Source organism: Diuraphis noxia, unplaced genomic scaffold (genome assembly GCF_037042655.1).
Source record: "Diuraphis noxia isolate RWA-SAM2 unplaced genomic scaffold, SU_Dnox_SAM2 contig0005, whole genome shotgun sequence".
Taxonomy (NCBI): Eukaryota; Metazoa; Arthropoda; class Insecta; order Hemiptera; family Aphididae; genus Diuraphis; species Diuraphis noxia.
In genome coordinates this window covers 48,483,884-48,504,685 of record NW_028301715.1, presented here as the reverse complement: position 1 = coordinate 48,504,685, position 20,802 = coordinate 48,483,884, and the positions used below count along the sequence as shown (strand labels likewise).

The 20,802-nt window shown below is 27.7% G+C and overlaps 2 protein-coding genes and 5 non-coding genes across 10 annotated transcripts; all 7 read left to right on the top strand.

Annotated features, from left to right (window-relative positions):
• Window positions 1-2,142: 2,142 nt before the first annotated feature.
• SAK (polo like kinase SAK) lies at window positions 2,143-7,344 on the top strand. The gene is made up of 2 exons (XM_015523885.2): window positions 2,143-2,384; window positions 4,613-7,344. The coding sequence occupies exon 2, from the start codon at window positions 4,622-4,624 to the stop codon at window positions 6,782-6,784; it is 2,163 nt and encodes a 720-aa protein (XP_015379371.2). The 5' UTR covers window positions 2,143-2,384; window positions 4,613-4,621; the 3' UTR covers window positions 6,785-7,344.
• A 2,923-nt stretch (window positions 7,345-10,267) lies between these two features.
• On the top strand, window positions 10,268-19,695 carry LOC107173389 (RNA-binding protein squid-like). 4 transcript variants are annotated; one of them, XM_089229808.1, is made up of 10 exons: window positions 10,268-10,607; window positions 12,747-12,875; window positions 14,564-14,604; window positions 14,952-15,079; window positions 15,141-15,419; window positions 15,485-15,569; window positions 16,880-16,918; window positions 18,738-18,830; window positions 18,907-18,963; window positions 19,028-19,695. In XM_089229808.1, the coding sequence occupies exons 2-10, from the start codon at window positions 12,850-12,852 to the stop codon at window positions 19,096-19,098; spliced, it is 819 nt and encodes a 272-aa protein (XP_089085934.1). In that variant the 5' UTR covers window positions 10,268-10,607; window positions 12,747-12,849; the 3' UTR covers window positions 19,099-19,695. The 4 variants fall into 4 exon arrangements, with proteins under 4 accessions (XP_089085934.1, XP_089085935.1, XP_015379395.2 ...); XM_089229809.1 differs by lacking the exon at window positions 16,880-16,918 and having other exon boundaries at window positions 10,269-10,607; XM_015523909.2 differs by lacking the exon at window positions 12,747-12,875 and having other exon boundaries at window positions 10,270-10,607.
• Window positions 17,207-17,275, top strand: LOC149055450 (small nucleolar RNA snR61/Z1/Z11). Its single transcript, XR_016192233.1, has one exon. It is a non-coding gene; the product is annotated as a small nucleolar RNA snR61/Z1/Z11 (small nucleolar RNA).
• LOC149055449 (small nucleolar RNA snR61/Z1/Z11) lies at window positions 17,444-17,513 on the top strand. Its single transcript, XR_016192231.1, has one exon. It is a non-coding gene; the product is annotated as a small nucleolar RNA snR61/Z1/Z11 (small nucleolar RNA).
• On the top strand, window positions 17,687-17,758 carry LOC149055448 (small nucleolar RNA snR61/Z1/Z11). Its single transcript, XR_016192235.1, has one exon. It is a non-coding gene; the product is annotated as a small nucleolar RNA snR61/Z1/Z11 (small nucleolar RNA).
• On the top strand, window positions 17,809-17,878 carry LOC149055447 (small nucleolar RNA snR61/Z1/Z11). The gene has a single exon (XR_016192234.1). It is a non-coding gene; the product is annotated as a small nucleolar RNA snR61/Z1/Z11 (small nucleolar RNA).
• LOC149055446 (small nucleolar RNA snR61/Z1/Z11) lies at window positions 18,593-18,663 on the top strand. The gene has a single exon (XR_016192232.1). It is a non-coding gene; the product is annotated as a small nucleolar RNA snR61/Z1/Z11 (small nucleolar RNA).
• Window positions 19,696-20,802: the final 1,107 nt, after the last annotated feature.

Sequence of the window (20,802 nt, the reverse complement as noted above, 5' to 3'; positions counted from 1 at the left end):
AGATCGATCTGAAATTAGATATATTATTATTATTTCTAGTGCCAGATTTGTTTAAAAAAACGGTATCTCATTTTTGGAGAAAAATGGATCGGTCCAGTAAGGAGGACCCCACAAAAATACCAATGCATATAAATCCTGAAATATTATTGTATTATTAAAATTTATTGTATTAACAAGTGTGCAGTTAATAGTTATAAACTTAGAAATAATACAATACGCAGGTTAGGTTACGCACGTAATAATATCGAATGTCACTGTCGTAATATACTTCACGGGACTCTGGTAGCAAAACATGGATTTTTTTACGTTTGTTTACTCTAGAATTGACTTGAAAAGTCGTGATGTTCATTCGGTTGCCTATCTAACACTCCTGTACTTAATTTTACCAACTAGTGTCTAAAGCCACCTAAAGTCTTAGCTATAAAATGTCAAACTAAATGGTATTACCTACTCTTATAGACAATGAACTACTATAGTATACTAGTATGTGATCTAAGGTATTACCATTGATTATAGAATAGACTATACTGTATTAGTAATCGTGCCGAGGGTATTATTGCTATTGATATCGTTTTAAATCTTTTTGTCTGAAGACTCCACACTTAGCTTTAAAAGTTCAAACATGATTACTTCGAATAAAAAATGTTCAACATTTGTGGAATGAATAACTATTGAATATAGTGCTGCAGATATAATACTATAAAATAATTCGTAAATAAATTGTCGATTTAATGTAGGCAATCGGAGTACTATAAAAAATAGAAGAAGTTCAATCACAAAGCAATTAAACATAGACACATTAATACATTACAAGACGGAGTTACATATTTTTATAAATTTTTGTCAAGAGTAGTAAGATTACTTCATACTTGTTATCAAATATCAATCAGTACTCAGTTTATTTCAAACGTGATGGTGGTTGTTGTGGGCCTGTGGGGGGGGGGGTATGGAGATATATCCGCACTACATATTTTTAATTAATATTTTTAACTGGTGACCATAAATTATATTTTTAATAATTAAATAGCGTATGTTAAAAAATCACCTACATACCCTACCCACCCACATTACATTATCAATATTAATATCGAAAACTATATAATTGTTTTCAAAATAGATAAAAATATCATATTATAATACATTTTCCTTTAAACTTTTTTACTTTGTTACTACTTTTTTTATGAGGAGTCGCCGTCTCAAAAACTCCCCTGACGAGCAGCTACTTACACACATTTACTAGACCTGTTTGCATGCAATTTGAAAATTGATTAATTGACTATTTTGAACAATTTGAACTCATTAAAACTGTCCGATATTTACGTCTTAAATTAAAATCACGGTTTAAGATAGAATGGTTGAGCGACGATTCATACAATCCCACGGTACATTACGGCGGAAAAGTTTCTTATCAAATAAATGTTTTTACTCACCGGATACTAGCGCTTCCAGTGCCAACATGGCCTATCACTAAATGTTGGCACCAAAAACAATAATCCCAGACGGCATTTTACTATTTACTATATTATTTTAGCCATACCCAAGGTGGATATATATATATCCACCTTGGCCATACCACAAAATAGAAAATAATATATAGAATTTTATTCTGTATGACTGTATACTACAGTATATAGCAATAGTCATACACATAAACAGCGATAAAGGATGCAGCTGCTGGTATTAGATTGGAAAGCTATTAAATGCCAATATAAAATTGACATTTGTTAAAAAAAATTACATTGTAAAGTTCTTCTACGTTTTCAATCATAAATTATTATGAAGTAGGTCCTATATAATAATAATTAATTATTTTAATATAGTATAAATTATTATTATTATTTAACGAATTTAAAGAATATCAAGAGTATCGCCGAAATATCAGACCTCGTCGCTTAACCCATGATTAACCACATATATATATATAATATATATATTATTATATATATCTGTGTGATTAACTAACTTAGTAAGTCAGTTAATCATGGCTTAACCATTCTATCTTAAACCATGATTAAAATGCATCTCACATTCAAAAATATTTCTTCCATGATTTAAAAAAAAACATGTTTATCTAATCTGGTATTTGATAATACTGAATCCGTTATCATTTGAATTTACGATAATATAAACAAATTATTTTTAAGTTGTTTTAATATTAATACTAATTAATAGTGTTAATAAGTGACAAGTGATTATATTTCATCCCTAGATTGACTTATTAATTGTTACTTATTTTACTATTCGGTGGTACACCACTATTCAATTTAGAAAATGTAATTAATTTTTTAATAGGTATTTAAAACTTTCAATAAAAATGAAGGCACTACAAAATATTTTTATACACCTATCCTAACTGGAATTCTGAATAATTATCAGGAAAAAAGGTACTTATTTAAGATATGATTAAACTATTTATATTTAAGTTAAAAAATACTTAAAGTTAGATCATAATATTTATTTATATTACTAGATAGGTACTGGTTAGGTAAAAATAAAATAATTTATTCTAAAATTAACTTAAAGTGGATAACTATTACAATTTACATGTAGGCAGTTCAAAATATAAATTATAATCTTTTAGTATACTGGAATTAATTTAATCTAAATGGTTTTTAGTTATTTTTTTGAATATTTTTTATCTTTATACATAAGCAACTGTGTAGATAGATCTCCCTCAGCAGTGGCAGCGTGAACTATTTTATTTCATGAAGCAAGTATAGATGCTAGACCACCACCACCTAAATATTATCACACAGACGCGTCATAACTTATATTTTATAATATATTAGTAAATAATAACAATACAACTTTATAGTGTTTCTGGTTTTGTGCAGTTATCACAATGCCACGTTATTGTACACACTACACATAGTGTATTTCCAGTAACCGTGAGGTATAAATTATTATATAATTAGTATAAATAGTATTAGTTGACCACTTGACCATATGTGTATTTTAACTGGTTGACTGCCACTATGATTTTTGATACTTTTTACCCGGTGCTGTGTGTACACAATTGTGTACACTCCTTTACTTACCATTTTTCTTTTCGTGTACATTATATTGCACACGAGTTTTTTTTTCAAACTAATTTCGTGTACAGAAATGTGTACACATCTGTACTAATATAACATTGGAATTAAATATTGTGGCCCCTAGGACCAATTTTGTCTACTCAGTGAAGATAGGAAATGGATATTTCTTATTGAGATCAAAGTTATAAAAAAAGAGGTTTTTGCAAATTATCGCTTAAAATTTGTTGGACAGTATAAAAATATTTGCATATACAAGTATGGAGATTTGTTTGTGAACAAAAAAATGTATACGTGGCAGTTAACCTGTTAATATCTATTCAAGGAGGTACCACCACCTTATCGGTCTTGAGGCAATTGCCTCATGAAACATCCTATCATGCCGCCACTGTCCCTCAGAATAGTACATTGCACATAATGTACTAACACATAATATCATATCTACCGACAAGACACCTGCAGAAATATGCTTTAGTTTTATATACTTTTCCATGAGGATCAAATGTCTGCATAATATACACTAGTTAATATATTGTATTTACTCTCAAATAAATTTAAAAATATCAGTTTTCTTACTTGAAAAATTGTCCAATATTTGATTTCTATGAACATAATTTTGAAAGTTCCTCAATATTATCAATGCATTAACTTTTTTGTGTTTTATTTTCTTGTATCAGATGAAAAATATTTTTATTACTGTATGATCATCTTGTACTATTTTCATTAATTTTGTTAAAATAAAAATAATCTTTGATAATTAAAAATTAGTTTGTATAATATAAAATATTGTTTATTAACAAATCCAATTAATAAAATGAGTTAATAAATTGTTATGAAATATATTATAATGGTTTCAATTAGAACAATGATTTTGGTTTAATTTTATTTCTATTATTTAAGAAACATATAATAATATGGCTTGGGCAGGGGTCGGCAACCTTTTTTGATGGAAGAGTCAAAAGTTACAATTTACCAAATTTTCCTGATTTTAAAGAGCCACTCAAAATGTTCGTAATTTTTTAAGTATAATTTCTGTTTTTAAATTTTAATAGTCATAATAACAATTTTATAGCTATTAATTAATGGGTTACATCAAGAGAAATACATAAAGTGATAAAGATGTATGAGATTTAACGGGATGTATTATAATAAACATTTTACCACGATAGCGTCGATAGCCAGTGCTCCATGCAGGTATTATTAAATTATTGTTATGTATTATTTCATATTTTTAAAAGCAACAAAAATAATATATGAAATAATAAATTTTTTTTCTTATATTACAAAATATTAATTTTTGTGTGTAACTGGAGAGCCGCAACTAAAGATTAAAAGATTCACAAGTGGCTCATGATCTGCATGTTGCCGATCCCTGGGCTAGGGTATTAAAACAACAACCTATTGATCAAAGTTTATGACAATAAATGTATGAATTTATGTATGAATAAAAAATATTTATTTTCTAAAACATGTTTAGATATTATTATTTATTACTGAGTTGATAACATTTTAATTGTTAGAAAAAATTTGTTTCTAAAAATTATATTAATTAAAGTTACATTTTGCTTTTTTTGTTATAGAAAGTATCAATGTTGCCTTACAAAACAATACCATTATCTGATAGTATAGATGGCTATGAAAAATTGGAACTTTTGGGTAAAGGTGGATTTGCGTGTGTTTATCATGCTCGATGCCTCCGAACTGGTCGTCAAGTGGCTATCAAAGAGATTGATATTTGGTCTATGAAAAAGCAGAATATGATCGATCGTGTACGCCAAGAAGTAAAAATACATAGTCAACTTAAGCATCCATCTATTTTAGAGTTGTATACATTTTTTGAAGATTGCCACCATGTTTATTTAGTATTAGAACTTTGTCATAATGGTGAGTTGCTCCAATATTTAAAACGTAATGGAAACAAATTATCAGAAATTGAAGCTCGTTATATTATAAGACAAGTAGTTGAAGGTCTTTTATACTTGCATAAACATAATATTGTGCACAGAGATATGACTTTAACAAATTTGTTATTAACAAAAGACATGCGTGTAAAAATTGCTGATTTTGGTCTTGCAACTCAATTAAATTCTAAGGATGAAAAACACATGACAATGTGTGGAACTCCAAATTATATTTCACCAGAAGTTGCCACTCGAAGCTCACATGGTCTAGAAACAGATTTATGGGGGTTGGGGTGTTTATTGTATACTTTGTTAGTGGGACATCCACCATTTGACACCGATGCTATCAAAAGCACTCTTACAAGAGTTGTGATGAGTGATTTTTCTTTGCCAAACTATTTATCAAACAAAGCTAAAGATTTAATAAATTGTTTGCTTAGAAAAAATCCAAGAGATCGTATAGATTTACAGAGTGTATTAAACCATGATTTTATGCAAGAAAAAATTATTTGTGATGGACCCTCAATATGGTTTCATCAATCACATTTTACTGAAGACAGTGGTTTCAACACAATTTCATTTAACAAGGAAAAATGTAGCTCCTCAACTGGTTTACATTGTGTGCGATCAATTCATAATCCAAGTATTGAAATTAATCACCACAATGGAAATTCTAACTTAAATGTATTATCAAGTTGTAGAGATTTTTATTCAAATGCAGAAGGTGATAAACAAGAATGTTGCACATCAAATGTATTAAGAAGTTTCCAAAAACACAGTAATAATTTTCAAAATATATACCATGTCGCTCCATCACAGCATTCTGAAAATAGACAATTTACCGTGTTTGATGATAAATTTCTACAGTCATTTAAAACCTTTCCTGAAACAAGTTCATCAAATAGAATGGCTGAATGCTTAAGCACGGTACGCTTGCAAAAACATAGACACAAAACAAAAAATAAAGTATTAAGTATTTTAAACAATGGAGATGTATGTGTAGAGTTTATTAAAATGAAATCAAAATCTAAAGAAGAGCGAGTTGTAGAACTAATACGTATTTCTTCTGATGGTCAGCATATGGTTATATATAGACCAAATAAAGATAGAGGAGTAAAGTTACATGAAGAACCTCCACCTATACCAGTTAAGGGAGCTGATGAAGTATATAGTTATGAATCTCTTCCTCAACATCATTGGAAAAAATATGCATATGCTGCTCAATTTGTCAAGCTTATTGCTTCTAAGACGGCCAAAGTTGTTTTTTACAGTGATGAGGCAAAGTGTCTTCTTATGGAAGATGGAAAAGCATTTGAAGCGCATTTTTATAATGGATCTATGGTATCAAGTCTTGGAAATGGAGATATAAAAATAGTAGTGAATGGTACACCTAAATCTTATAGTCGACCAGAATGTTTAGATGAATCAGATAAAATAATTTACATTAAATTCAAAAAATATTATGAACATTGCTGCTTAGTTGAAAAAACTTTGTGTACTCTAGACATGAGTGCTAACAGTGGGGTTACTGTATTTCCAGTAACATTAGGAAGAAGACCTATACCAAATGATAAATCTGATATACCAACAAATTGTAAGTTAGAAAAAGTAAAGAGTTCATTTTTAATTAAATCTGGTGAAATTTGTATAAACTACGGTGATGGATCACTAGTAAAACTTGACACGACTACTGGTAAGGTAAAATGTGTGACCACTCAAGGAGTAGTAATGGTGTATGATCAAAAAGATAGACATCTACTACCCGAGTGGGCAAAAAGTTGTTTAAAAGAAATTCCACATTTACTTAAGCCAAATGAACAAACAGGAAACTGGAAATGGTCAAATAGATAATTGTGACTTTAATTTAATACTTTTACTTATAATTTTTTGTATTAAAGATAAATATTATTCAATTGACAAATTATTTAGCAAAAATTAGTCTTCCGTATTCCATTAGGTAATTTATTACCTAGCTTAAAATATAATGTCTATGTTAGACAATTATGTAAAATATTGTAATTTTATAAATAATTTTCATTGAAAATAACAATGTGTTTAACTATAATATAGTCTAATTATTTTGATAGATGTTTAATTTTAAGAGGTTAAAATAATATTCAAAACAAAATAAATTCATATCATAAATTAAAAAAAAAAGTTAACAATATTATTATATTATTATGTTATATGTATTGTTTAAGTATATTTATTTAAATTAATTATGCATATCTTTATCATGAAACTACTAGTAGGTACTAGGTACCAACCTGTTTATAATTTATACCATTTTTAAGAGAAAAAAAGATTTTAAAATAAATAACTAGGTCCAAGTACTATAGTTAAATAATTATATAAAAAAAAAATGTATTAAAAATTGCAATGAAATAAAAATAATTTTTTAATTTTTTAAATGTTATTTATTTTATTATTATTTCTAAACAACTTACTAAATATAGTGATACTGAAGTGGATTGAACTAGTATAATACTTATGTCAATATAATAATGTATTCAAAGATATATATATATATATTAATATATTATTATACTTTGTAACAGTTAAATAAGTTTTATTATGATTCAATTTTTATGGATTAAAATATGTTCTTAATTTATTAGTGATTGCTATTTGTTGTGACATTGTGATTTTATATTCTGAGTTACAATGGTTAATTTGCGTTACCTCGGTAACTCAAATAGTTACATAACAATGGACATAGTATATGACCAAATAGGTGCAGTGGCATAATTAGGAATTTGGTTTGGGGGGGGGAGGGGATATTTGTTTAAGCATAATCTATAAGCTTCATACAGTAACCTACCCCATCAAATATAAAATTTCAGCAGTAAATCCCCTTTATCGCCCCTGAATAGGTATGACACTATTTTAGATTTTGAGCAAAAGAATGTATTGTAGTAACAATAATGTGTGTTATTCAAAAAATTAATATATTATATAATACTATAAATAATTTTAAATAAACAATTAATAATACATCTATACTCACAGTAGATTTTTAACTGTTGAAAAAATAATATGTAAAAATATTTCGATAATAACAATAATAATCAGAGTTAGTTATTGAGTTGAAGCTTAATATTTATATTTATGTTCGTATTGAACATTTGAAGTTCTGATATCTTATACTTACATTATCGTCAAAATATTATAGAAAACGTAATATTTTATTCCCGGGTACCTACTATATTATGGTCTTTATTTTAACGTTTAGAATGATAAGTATAATATATAATATACCTATTTGTTAACAATATTTATATAAATCACATTCATATGAGTAATAACTAATAATGCGATCTGGGGATTTTTATCCCGGATTCATAGTGTTCATGCACATTATTAATTATGATACTCAATTATAATTAGGTACTTCGGTAATAATAACCTATTATTTAGCTTTATTATTATTATATTACCACAATTACCACTTAACAACCTCCCTTCACCATTAAAATGTCCGTGTACGCAATTCACCACAGGTAGATAGGCTTTATTAGTTTATTATCACTTATAATAATTAGTAGCTGGCTAACTTGAAAGTTGATCGATTTTCACTTGAGGTGACTGACTTGTTGTAGAAATGGAGACTCAAACACACATTTCGAATTTACCTACCTAAATTTTTTTACACAAAAAAGCGCGGGGCATACGTCGGGGGACCGTATTAGGCGTATTATTCAAATGCCTATCTTGGGTTATGTCAGATTTCTAGACATTCAAACACGACATTTAACTCCACCACCCATTCTTTTTCAGGGTCGGTCTCGAGACTAAAATATATCGCCCGAGCCCAAAATGCACACTGTCGCCTATTTCATTCAACAACTCACACAACCATGGCTAAATATTAGCCATGCACAATGCTCAGAAAATAACAAAGGAACACGGAAAAAGTATATACAAACATATATCATGTATTATTGTCTAATTTAAAAAAAAAAATGAAAATAACATATCGTTATGACTAAACATAGCATTGTACATATATTACATATACTATTAATAATAAAAATAATTTATGCAGAAATGGTTGTAAATTAATAATATAGATCAGAGATGTAGCGAACAGTAGAACATCATAGTAAAAACAATATAGGTAGCACACCTAACTAAAATATTTGTTTAAAATTGTTATCGATCAACCATATTTTTTGGATTTTTTCTCGACAAAACTATTGTAAAAAATCCATTCCTGCAGTTATTATTTTGTTTTCTATAGATACAATCAATAATAAGTTCAAAGTTCGCTATCCATGTTTTTATCAGTTTTATTTTAAGAGAAACTCTGTTCACCACTATAGTTACCATCACCGGTACGCCAAACCATAATAATAATTAAACTTAAAAGGTATAGGTACATATATTATTCTGCAGCTTTACAAAATTACCATAATTTTCATTATTTTTTAGTTTTTCGTATTTTCAAAAGAACAGATACTAATATAACCGACAAAATGTACAGTCTTAAAAAACAATTTTGGCGACCAACTTTGCCTTGGTCGCACGCACCGGCCCTGCGCACTTTCATCAGTTTTCAAGGGCCTCCGAAGTTTCCGATGGCAGTTAGTAAGTTATATACATAAATATTATATTATATTAATAAAATAATACATAATTAGTAATTACACTGTAAATTTATAATGACGTATCATATGCGTTTGTCATTGTCGACGCACATCATAAATATATAATCGTGCCCATTAAATAGGCGACGCGCATTTGCGCAATAGTTTATTGTAAAATAAAAATGTCGTCCAGAAACGGCGGAACCAGATTCCAGGTGGCAGTGTGGCACTCGCTACTCGCACTATACTACTCACTACTACAGCCAGACGCCAGTACAGCCTATGGGACTATAGGAATCAGGAGAGCCATTAGCATTAGCATTTGCCATTTAGCATAGGCCATAGGATAAAGAAAAGATATTATGTATTTATGTCATTATGCAATAGGCAGATTCCAGAATGCAGACGACGAAACGACGCCCAGACATTTCATGGAGGTAAAAACACAAAACCTAAAAACAAAAACCGAAATCTAATCAGCTTCGTCTGTAAGTTTGTTTGTGATGTATGATTTAATTGGTTGTGTGGTGGGCACGATTTAAGATATACACTAATATATACTAATATATACACTAGATATACACTATATGTACTTAAAGTATATCTTAAATCGTGGTGGTGGGTGGGAATCATCAACTAGGATAGTTCATGGTGGAAATCACTGGTCGAAATGACATGGAACATTTATCGGAATGGGATGGTCACACTGTAAACTGTTGGCGTTACCCTGTAACCCCGTGCCTACCACACACACAGTGCACCGACCGACGCCCGCGGCCATATTCCATAGTTTTCCTGTCTAAACGTCCGTCCCGCCGCCCGGTACCTTCCTACGTCCAGAATATTTTCTAGCGCACCATCCGTCAAGCATTGCCATCAATTTCTTCGTCCCGTTACTGTCACCCACCACATAACTCGTCTCCGTCGACAACGCTTGACTGCAATCACACACATACGCACGAAACCCGACGACAGACAGCCGCAAACATGTCAGATGAACAACCAAAGGAACAGCAGACTAACGGCACCAACGACAACAATGGCGTCGATCAATCCAACCTAGAGGAACAAGTCAAAGAGGACGACAGGTAACATTTCGTCGGCGCACTCTGCCTCTAATGGTTTTCCGTTTCAAAGCGGATGTCCGTTGTTGTAGAGGACTTATCTTAATAATTTAATATAATAACTCATCCCAACAACCCACAAACGTTTCTCGGCGACAGATGCCGAAATATACAATCCCCAACTCCGAATATGCCTTCCTTTGCGGGTGACGCTCCTGATGCCTTCGGCTTTCTGAACGGTCGACAACAACCGTCATTTTTATTTTTCATTAAAAGTGAGAATTAGTATAAAAGTTGACAGCCCTATAGGCTACAATTTTTGGCCAACCAAGTGTCATAATTTTTTTTGCGCAGAGCATAAGTATTGAAAAATTAACCAATAGTAATTTATTGTTGAGCTTCTTGCCTTCGTATTTCATAGCATTACTCATTTTGAAGTTTGTGTTTATTTTTTCGTTTCTTTACTGTCATTCATTGGCGGTAGTACAAGACATTTTTGTACTTCTAAACTTAATGCTACCATATTTAGTGCGTTGCTCACACTGTCATGAATATCAGTCTGACTAAATCCATACTAAGCCGTTAACATTATATTCTACAATATTTATATAAAATGTGTATCAAATAGCTGTCTCCTTATCCCAACTAAACTAATACTGAGTATAATATTTCCGTTCATAGTTTTATAGCCTTTATGTAGTGTAGATTTACTTTTTATTTTTTTAGAATATTTTTCTTATGTTTTAGGTTTATCGAGGTGGTTTTATTTTTATTTTAATCATGTCTTTTCATTACTGTTTTTATATTAAAAAATAGCCTTGTTACTTTATATTGAAAAGATTTAATTAGGTTAGGTCACCTTCTTTTTACAATTTTTCTACAACAAAAGCATAAGCATGCTCATTAAATCAAAGGAATTATTAAGTAGTAGATGAAGCAAGACAATTATTACTTCTATTTAACAAACAAATTTGTTTTTGTATTTATCCCCATATAGTGATATTGGATATTAAAATGTTCAATCACTTGTTTTTACCACTGTTGATCACTATGTTTATCAGTCCATTTAGTTTAGTTAAATATGATAAAAGATAATTTTTTAAATAATTTAAGTATAGTAAATAAATATATGCCTACCTCGATTATAACTTTATTAATTATTTATCTAAAAAATAACTATCCATTTTTAGGGAGGTATTAAAGAGTATTGTATTTTAATATATTCTAAATTTTCCTTGCAAGTATTCACACGTTAACCACCAGCAGTCACATGTATTGGCCATATACATAGCCTTATGTACCTATTATCAGAATGCCGAGCAAAGTTTTAAGTGCTATTTCATCAAATAGTGTTTGGAAAAAAAAACTAATGAGTTCCGTTGTTCTTATTATTTTAGCACCATGAAAAAATTATGATATAAAACTATTCTTTTACGGTTGCCGGCAATCATAGACATGGTAGTAATGATCAACACAATACGATTTTGAGAATTATAGATGACTGCTGGCAGTTAACGTGTTGATTAGAATTTCTAGCTAAACTTTTTATTTAGATTTGCATTAAAAAGTTATCCGGCATATAGTGATATATAAATGATATTGTGTAAAATTATGCTTTAAAAAATAATTATATTTCTCCTGTAAATGATAAATAAGTAAGTATTTCTGTATTGGTCATAAAGAGACGCTACTATTGAATAAATTATTGTTTGATATTAATTTTTATTAAAGTATTAAAGCATAAAGCCTTTAATATTGGTTTAGAACAGTTTTAAGTCTTAACTTAATTTGTAACTTACAATAAATTGGTTAGGCTTAATCAATAAATTACTTATCATGTAACTTAAGTTAGATTAATTTGTTAATTTTTTGTTTGATTTTATTATTATTAATAATGTTAACGTATAATGTTTATATTAATATGTATTAACTTAATGAAGATCTACAAGTTGGCTTGCCTACTTCTCAAGGGTTACAAATTCTTCTCAATGGGCTTCAAGATCCTTAACTTTGGATGCAAACAAAATATTTTAACTGTTATAACACAATTTGAACGAGCAGAAAAGTTCATGTAAATTATTTTCCATGATAATCTGCGTCTCTTCAGGACCGTATAGGCCTATGTATCGATTACCTTTCAACGTGGTGTATAAATATGCGCAGGTGACGATCATGTCATTCATTGAAGAACGGATGATTAAATTATGGACACATTGTACAACAGGTATACGTTTGACAATGGCTGACTGATTTTATTGCGGCGACTATGGCAGTATCATCACCTACCAAATGGTAGGAATCATTAAGTATTAAACAATAAATAAATGGAGAATGAACTGTATTAATAACTTAGTATGAATTAAAAAAATAATTAATTATGCATCGAGTTTCAGTAAAAACTGTTTTAGAGTAAATATTGTATTGAAGTTCAAGAAAAAAACATTTATGCAATTCATTGTTACAGTTCTCGTCACTAAATAATACACACATGATTCATAGCAGAATTTGTTGGCCTAAGATTCTATTTTGAACTACAATTATGGCCTGCTTGTGTAGTATTTAAAAAAAAAAAAATAACATTTTGTTCTGATGTAATTCTAATACTTATGTATTCTGATATTATGTTTATGTTAATACATATTTATATATATATATAATTATATATATATATATAATTTCTTTTATTCTCTAATTTTTTTACATTTTTTTTTTTTTTTTTTTTTTTTGGTAGTGGTAAATTTTCCTCATTCTCCTGATATATAAAAAATTAAACATTTATTGTCTGCTTTAAAGAAAGTAGATAATCAATGTATGGTTGTGGTATATTAGTATAAATTAAGTAAAAAATCCATTAAAAAATTTTGATATCTAATTTAATGTTCTAGCTAGAGTGGGACTTTCTATTTTAACCTTGCTGTCTACACCTATTTCATTGCTCGCATCCGGTGAAATACAAGCTATTGTGTTTTCCCCGCATGCTGACAAACCAAGCTAGGACATAATGTTGTAAACTAAATTCTGTTTGATTTTCTTTTAACAGGCTCATCGTATGTATGTAATATAATTAATTGGTTAATAAAGGAAAAAATGTATTTTTATGAAGTATCTGAATGGCTCACTTTTTGATAGCCTATTTTGTAAATGACAGAATTCTAATTTTTTTTTCCTATGGATTTTTTACTTTTAGTCTTAGAATTTCGATTAGCTGTAATTTTTCGTTATGAGATTGAATGTAAATTACTAATCATGTATTTTATTTTTTTATGATTCCAAATATATAAAAAATCAATTTTATTAATCATTTATTTTTATAGTTAATTATGTTGTTATTAAGTTTTTTTTACAAAAATTCAGCTATGAGAAATATTATAAATATAGAAAACTTTCAAATACAATTCATGATTGTAAATTGAAATATATTTGAAAGTTTGTGTATCATAAATATCCTTGCTTTTATTCCATTCCTAGTCCTTTAGTATTTCATAGAGTAAATTTTTGTTTTTTTTTACATTATAATTACTACAAATATAATATTTTATGACTAGGTTGTAGGTTGTTTATATAATTTATTTTATGTACATTGTTAATTTATTAAAGTAATTTCATGGGAAATCGAATTTAATCATATAAGATGCAAAAGTAGTGTTAAATATATAATATATTTAATCTAAATCTTGAAAAAAAATTTTGATATAAATTACCTGTTTTTTTTTTTCTAATGTTTATACATTAATATTATTATTATTATTATTATGATTATTACTTATTAAAAGTTACTATGCTATATAATATCTTATATTGGGGAAAATAAACGTGTAATTTATTATCTTGTATGGGTCTTAATCTATTTTATTTTATATTTTATGAACAGCAAAGTCTTAAAAATGTTTTGTCTAAAATTCCTTGTCTTTATATCCAATTTTAAATTATTTAAAAAGAATATTATAATGTTTTATCTAATATGATTTATTTTATTTTAGGAAATTATTTGTTGGTGGTTTAAGCTGGGAAACAACAGAAAGTGAGTTAAATTTTAGTTAATATATTATTGAGTAGTAAGTACATTATTATGCTTTAAGACAGTACATTGTCTATTACCCTAAAATCCCTATGCTTAGATTTTTACAAATTCCTTTTTTGTTCCCTTAATAGTTGAGTACTGTAATATTATTTACTCATTATAATATAATATTAATATATTGATGATACCTTTGAAAGTGGTAATTACTGAAATCCTTAACTGTGATTTAAAATGTATCTTAGTTTCTACTATTAAATAATATCTACCCATGTATTTAAACTTAAAAAAGCTCTTATTACAGCTATCTAACAAAAATCTTGTTAATTATACTTTTATTTTATTTGCAGAGGAATTAAAAGAACATTTTGTTCAATATGGAGAAATCACTAACATAAGTTTAAAGACTGATCCAGCAACTGGACGTTCCAGAGGATTTGCTTTTATAATTTTCAAATCTGTTGATGGATTAAATAATGTAAGATTACATTTTTGGGATGTTAAGTACAATTATTTTACATTTTTTTTTTTCCAAACAGGCATTTGCTGCTGGTGACCATGTTATTAACGGTAAGAAAATTGATCCTAAAAAGGCAAAAGCAAAACAAGAGAAGGTGTTTGTTGGCGGTTTACCATCTGATGTTACAAATGATGAAATCAAAGAATTTTTTGGAAAGTGGGGTGTTATTGTTAACTTAGAAGTTCCCTTTGATAAAATGAAAAACCAACGCAAGGGTTACTGTTTTATCACTTATGAGTCAAGTGATAAGGTGCAAGATCTTTTTAAAACTGCCAAGCAAACAATCAAAGGCAAAGAAGTATGTACCAAATATTTAACTATTTATTTATCTTATAAAAGTATTTCATTTTGATATTGATATAGGTGGATGTTAAAAAAGCTGCTCCCAAGCCTGCTAATCCATATGCTAACCCTAAAGCAATGAGAGGACGAGGAGCAGCCCGTGGAGGTAAATTAGACTTTTATACAATTATTTAAATTAAGCTAAAAATAAAATTGGAAATGACACAATTTAAGCAAAACCACTTACCTTGTTTTATGAATAACGTTGAATATAGAAGGTATGCTTTTGTTCTATTAAAACTTAGTTGATTTCAGATTGATTTTGAATAATATATTCATTAAAAAAAATATTCAATGCAAATCTTTCGTATACATCAGTTTAACTTAATATTAAATAGTTGTTTCTTTGTTAACATAAATTACATTAATTGTGTCATTTTTGTTTTAAATTATTTAATTACCATTTAATAACTTTCAAGAAAAGTTTTTATTAGTTGTACTTGTAATATTTATCTAAATTAACTTGAGATATACATAGAAATTTGTTTATTTTTTTATGCTTTGAAAAAAGAAACCTCTAAGCAGTTTGGTATCTTAGCTGTTGATCAATATTTTCATGTAAAATTAATTATTAATCATGAAATTCTTATCTCAAGTTTGATTAACTGGCATGTACATATAAAAAAATTTTTTTCGTTTGCAACATACTACTTATTGCTGTCGAATTACTTAAAATATGAAAATAGCATGTCTATTTATATGGTAGAATCTATGATCAATTATGTTCTAAAAATTTTGTATTGCGTCCCTTGGTTTTTTATATCTAGTATAATATATTTTCTGAGCAGAAATGTAGGCTATTGTGATTTTTTAATATATTTTCATTAGATACCATTCCAGTGGATAAAGGTAAGTGCTGGTGGAATCAAATATATAAAAAGTCACAATTAAGACTAGCTCTTATCAGCATCATCTTGATATGATTTATTGTTTGCCATGTATACTTTTCTTTTTTTCATTACATTTGTTTTTAAATAAACAAAAATAAATTTGTGAAATTTAGTTTGAAGTTAACCTTGGTCGCAACACTTGATATTTAAATTTATGGATTTCAATTATTTTCGAGTGTTCTAAATGTCACAATTTTACAGCGTCTTTTTATTATGCTTAAGCTTATGTTAAAGTATTAACTGATGAAGGCTTCGGCAAAAACTGAGTCAAACAATTATTTGCATTAATTTTTGTCTTGTAAAATTTTTTAAGAAGATGGGATGATTAGTAATTAAATATTTATGGTATTACTGAATTATGCTGAAACAAAAGGTTTAAATCAATTTTGTTTGGGAAAAATAAGTTTTATTAAAGTTTATTTTTGATTTGAAAATATTTTTTAATGGGATTTTAACTTTTTATTTTAAAAATTAATTACTTAATATTTTAAAAAATAAAATTATTTTTTTACCTTTTTTGTTTCAGCATATGGGCCGTATGCTGCACCATACGGGACATATGGAGGTAAGACTGTTTTTCTTTTGAAAATAAATTAATGTTTTTATTGAATAAATTAACACTAATTCAATAATATAAATCAGAAAAGTTTTATATTGTAATAATAGTTAAATTTAATTCAACTCCTGATAAAGTTAGCAGGTTTTCAGCCATATACCCTTTTAATATTGATCATAAGCTTCGGTATCACCTCGAGGTTATTCTTGTTCATAATGAACAACTACTAATGAACTACTAATTGTTGGGATTTTTTTTTTCAAATATACTGAAAATATATTTTAAATAGAAATAGTGTATTAATGATGAGTATTTATTTAGTCAGTTCTGCTACTGAGTATAATTGAAGAAAAAGATTTCTGAAATATTACATTTTTAATATATCTATTTGTATTATAATTTTAAGTAAATAACATATTGTTATTAATTGATGTGTATTTTAAGATAGATCAGTTCTGTTACAGAATGTTGTAGAAATTAATTTTCTGATCAAATGTATTTCAATCCTATAGTTTTTAGTATAACTACTATAACTATTAATGATGAGTATTTATTTAGTCAGTTCTGCTACTGAATGTAACTGATGACAATAATTTTCTGAAATAATACATTTCTAATATATGTATCTTTATTTCTATTCAAAGTATACTACATTATCGATGATGAAAATTTATTATGAAGTCAGTTCTGCTACTGAATGTAATCGATGAAAATAATTTTCTGAAATAATACATTTGTAATATATGTATCTTTATTTCTATTCAAAGTATACTACATTATCGATGATGAAAATTTATCAAGTCAGTTCTGCTACTGAATGTGTAATCGATGAAAATAATTTTCTGAAATAATACATTTGTAATATATTTATCTTTATTTCTATTCAAAGTATACTACAGTATCGATGATGAAAATTTATCAAGTCAGTTCTGCTACTGAATGCAATCGATGAAAATAATTTTCTGAATTAACACACTTTTAATTTATATTCTCTTACTATTTATTTTATGTAAATAACTTAATTATTGATGATGATTATTTATTATGTTTGTTCTGCTACTGAATGCAATTGAAGAATATAATTTTCTGAAATTAACCCTTTAATGATTATGATGATAGTCATTAATTGATGCTTTGTACAGTTAATTGTATAAGTTTAGTTGACATAATATCTCAATTCCACTATCAAAAAAGTTTTAAGAAATTCATGTTGGTATTATAAATATGTACATGATAATAAATTTGTACTGCTGTCTATTAGCTATGAAAAAAAAAATTCTAACAGTGTCAAATCACATCTTTTCCTACTAAGGGTTGGAAGAAAATTTGTTTTCATAGTTATTTATTATATTAGTTTGTATGTCTAAAACAAAACTTAGCCATCAACATGTGTTAAGTGACTAAAAAAAATAAACAAAAATTATAATGGATATTAAGTTAAAGTTATAAACAAAAAATGTTAACTTTTTGTATAACCCACGTTATGGTGTTCTTATAAATTTACAAACTATAAATCAATAAATCGGTATAGTATGAATCTATCTCAACATAACAAATTACTCAACAGAATTAAATGAATTGTTCAGAAAGTACAATATGGTATTTTATGAGTTTATAATACAACACTTATCGTTTATCGCTCTCTTATTAATTTAAGTATAATTTTTGATATTTAATAAAAATTGTTAATGATGAGTTACTTTTTAGTCAGTTCTGCTACTGAATGTGAATGACGAGAATCTTTAACCTGAAAATATTGACAACAATTTCTCTCATTTTTAATTAAATATATTTTATTTATTTTTCATCTATGAATAATTGTTCACAGCTTACCCTCCTCAAGGATATGATTATTATGGAGGAGCAACATACCCAGGTTATGAAGCTGATTATTATGGTAGCTATGGCTATGCTGGATATGGTAAGATTATTAACTATTAGTTTACAATGTTAGATTAGTTAAAGCTTGTAACTATAAAAAGATATTATTTATTCAGATTATGGTTATGGATATGAAGCTCCACCAGCTCCTGTTTCTGCTACTAGGGGCCGAGGTAATAATAATAGAGAATAAAAAATAATTAATATTATTACATGGTTTGTATTGTATTTTTACAGCTGCATTTAATGGCGCTGGAAAAACAAGAGGAGCATCTCGAGGATCCGGTGCAAGACATGCTCCATATTAAACTTTAAATACCATTTCTCCCTAATTTTGTGTGTGTTTGTATGTTCGAGTGTGTACACTTTAAAATGACATTATCTTTTTTTATATATAAACAAATCATTTTTCTTGATGACAATAATGACTTGTGAAAATAGTAGAACTCCTCCTCCCTTCTCTCATTAGTGATATATGTTTTTAGCATATAATCAATGAAATGTACAAATAAAACATCTAAAATTAATATTATTTTAATTAAGCACAAACCATATGGTAAATTATAATATAAATTTACTTTTTATACTTTTTAGGTTAGTATACATTTTTATTTCCAGTAAATAAAAATTAATTAGACATTTTTAAAGACTTACACTAACTGTGCATATAATATGATTATACTAGTTAATTTTGGTTTACTTGTGTGATTTTTATATGATAATTTAATATGTTTGATTTTTTTTTTTGTATAATATTAAAAATATATCATATAATAAAATATTTTAGGGCCTTTGCAATAGATAACTGATACTTATATTGGACATGAAAAATAATTGTTCCACTTAAAAACCATTTGTATTTATTTATATAAATTAGAAAACAATAAACTTGAAAGCATACAATATTTTCTTTAATGAATGAATCATATGATATGAAATATCTATATATGTATTGCCATACAATTTTATAAACTTGAAAGTTAAATAATTGTTTCTTATTATTTACATCATGATAGTTACATACCTGATGACATAATACACTGGCTATTTGGTCACATATGTGGGTCTGAAATTTACTTTGATTAAATTTGTCGCATAATTAGTTAATTTGCAACAAATACAGTGGATTAGGGATAATCTTAGTTGTAAAGAAATAACTATTTGAAATGTGATGGAATAACAGCTGTGTATGTTTTGCCATGTTAGAGCTGTTATAGATGAAAATTGGCTACTCAAAGAAAAGAATTCAATTTTGTCACTAGAATTTAGGTAACAAAAATATGACCATAAACTACAATGCAAACATCTTGTCTGTTATTAATCACTACAGTTTGAACAAGCAAAGTTTTCTGATAATTGATTTTACACAAGCCCGGATCAAGGGGTAGGCGGCATAGGCCCATGCCTAGGACGGCATTTTTTAGGGGTGGCATTTAACATTTTTGTAGTCAAGTTCCAATGAAATGTTTTTATTTATTTTATATTCTGAGCGGAGCGATGAATGTATTGATTTTACCATGATGTGTGTTTTTATTTTTTTGTGTCTCATCACGTTTTGGGGCATTAAAAATGCTTCGATTTTCGACTTCAGTACTTATTAATCTAATTAATTGTTAATTTTATGTAAACAAATAAAATGAACTCAAAATTAAGACTTTCAGTATTGTTTATGTAAAAAAAAAATTTGATGTAGTGTTTACATGTAAGTGGCGACAATACTCAAGTTTGCCTAGGTGAGTTTAAGCAATTGAGCCGGGCCTGATTTTACAGCACTATGAATATCAATTTAAAGGAACAAAATATGTATCAGTTATATATCTGGCTGCTGGTTGGTTGGATAATTTATGTATTCTATTTTCTTTTAATAATTATGCAGTTTTCTAGCTCAGAAACATTCCTTTTCTAGTATTAAAATTAATAATAAATGTTTTCACGATTAAGACCGTAAGTAAATTTGGGGTTTATAATATGCAAATACCACGAAACATGGGACAAATTCACGTTTTTTTTTT

Excerpts from the sequence above, each read along its gene's own strand:
- SAK (XM_015523885.2), top strand. The coding sequence starts at position 4,622 with ATGTTGCCTTACAAAACAATACCATTATCTGATAGTATAGATGGCTAT.
- LOC107173389 (XM_015523909.2), top strand. The coding sequence starts at position 10,507 with ATGTCAGATGAACAACCAAAGGAACAGCAGACTAACGGCACCAACGAC. Across the intron at positions 10,608-14,563 it reads CAAGTCAAAGAGGACGACAG|GAAATTATTTGTTGGTGGTT; the intron begins GTAACATTTCGT and ends ATTTTATTTTAG. Across the intron at positions 18,964-19,027 it reads TTCTGCTACTAGGGGCCGAG|CTGCATTTAATGGCGCTGGA; the intron begins GTAATAATAATA and ends GTATTTTTACAG.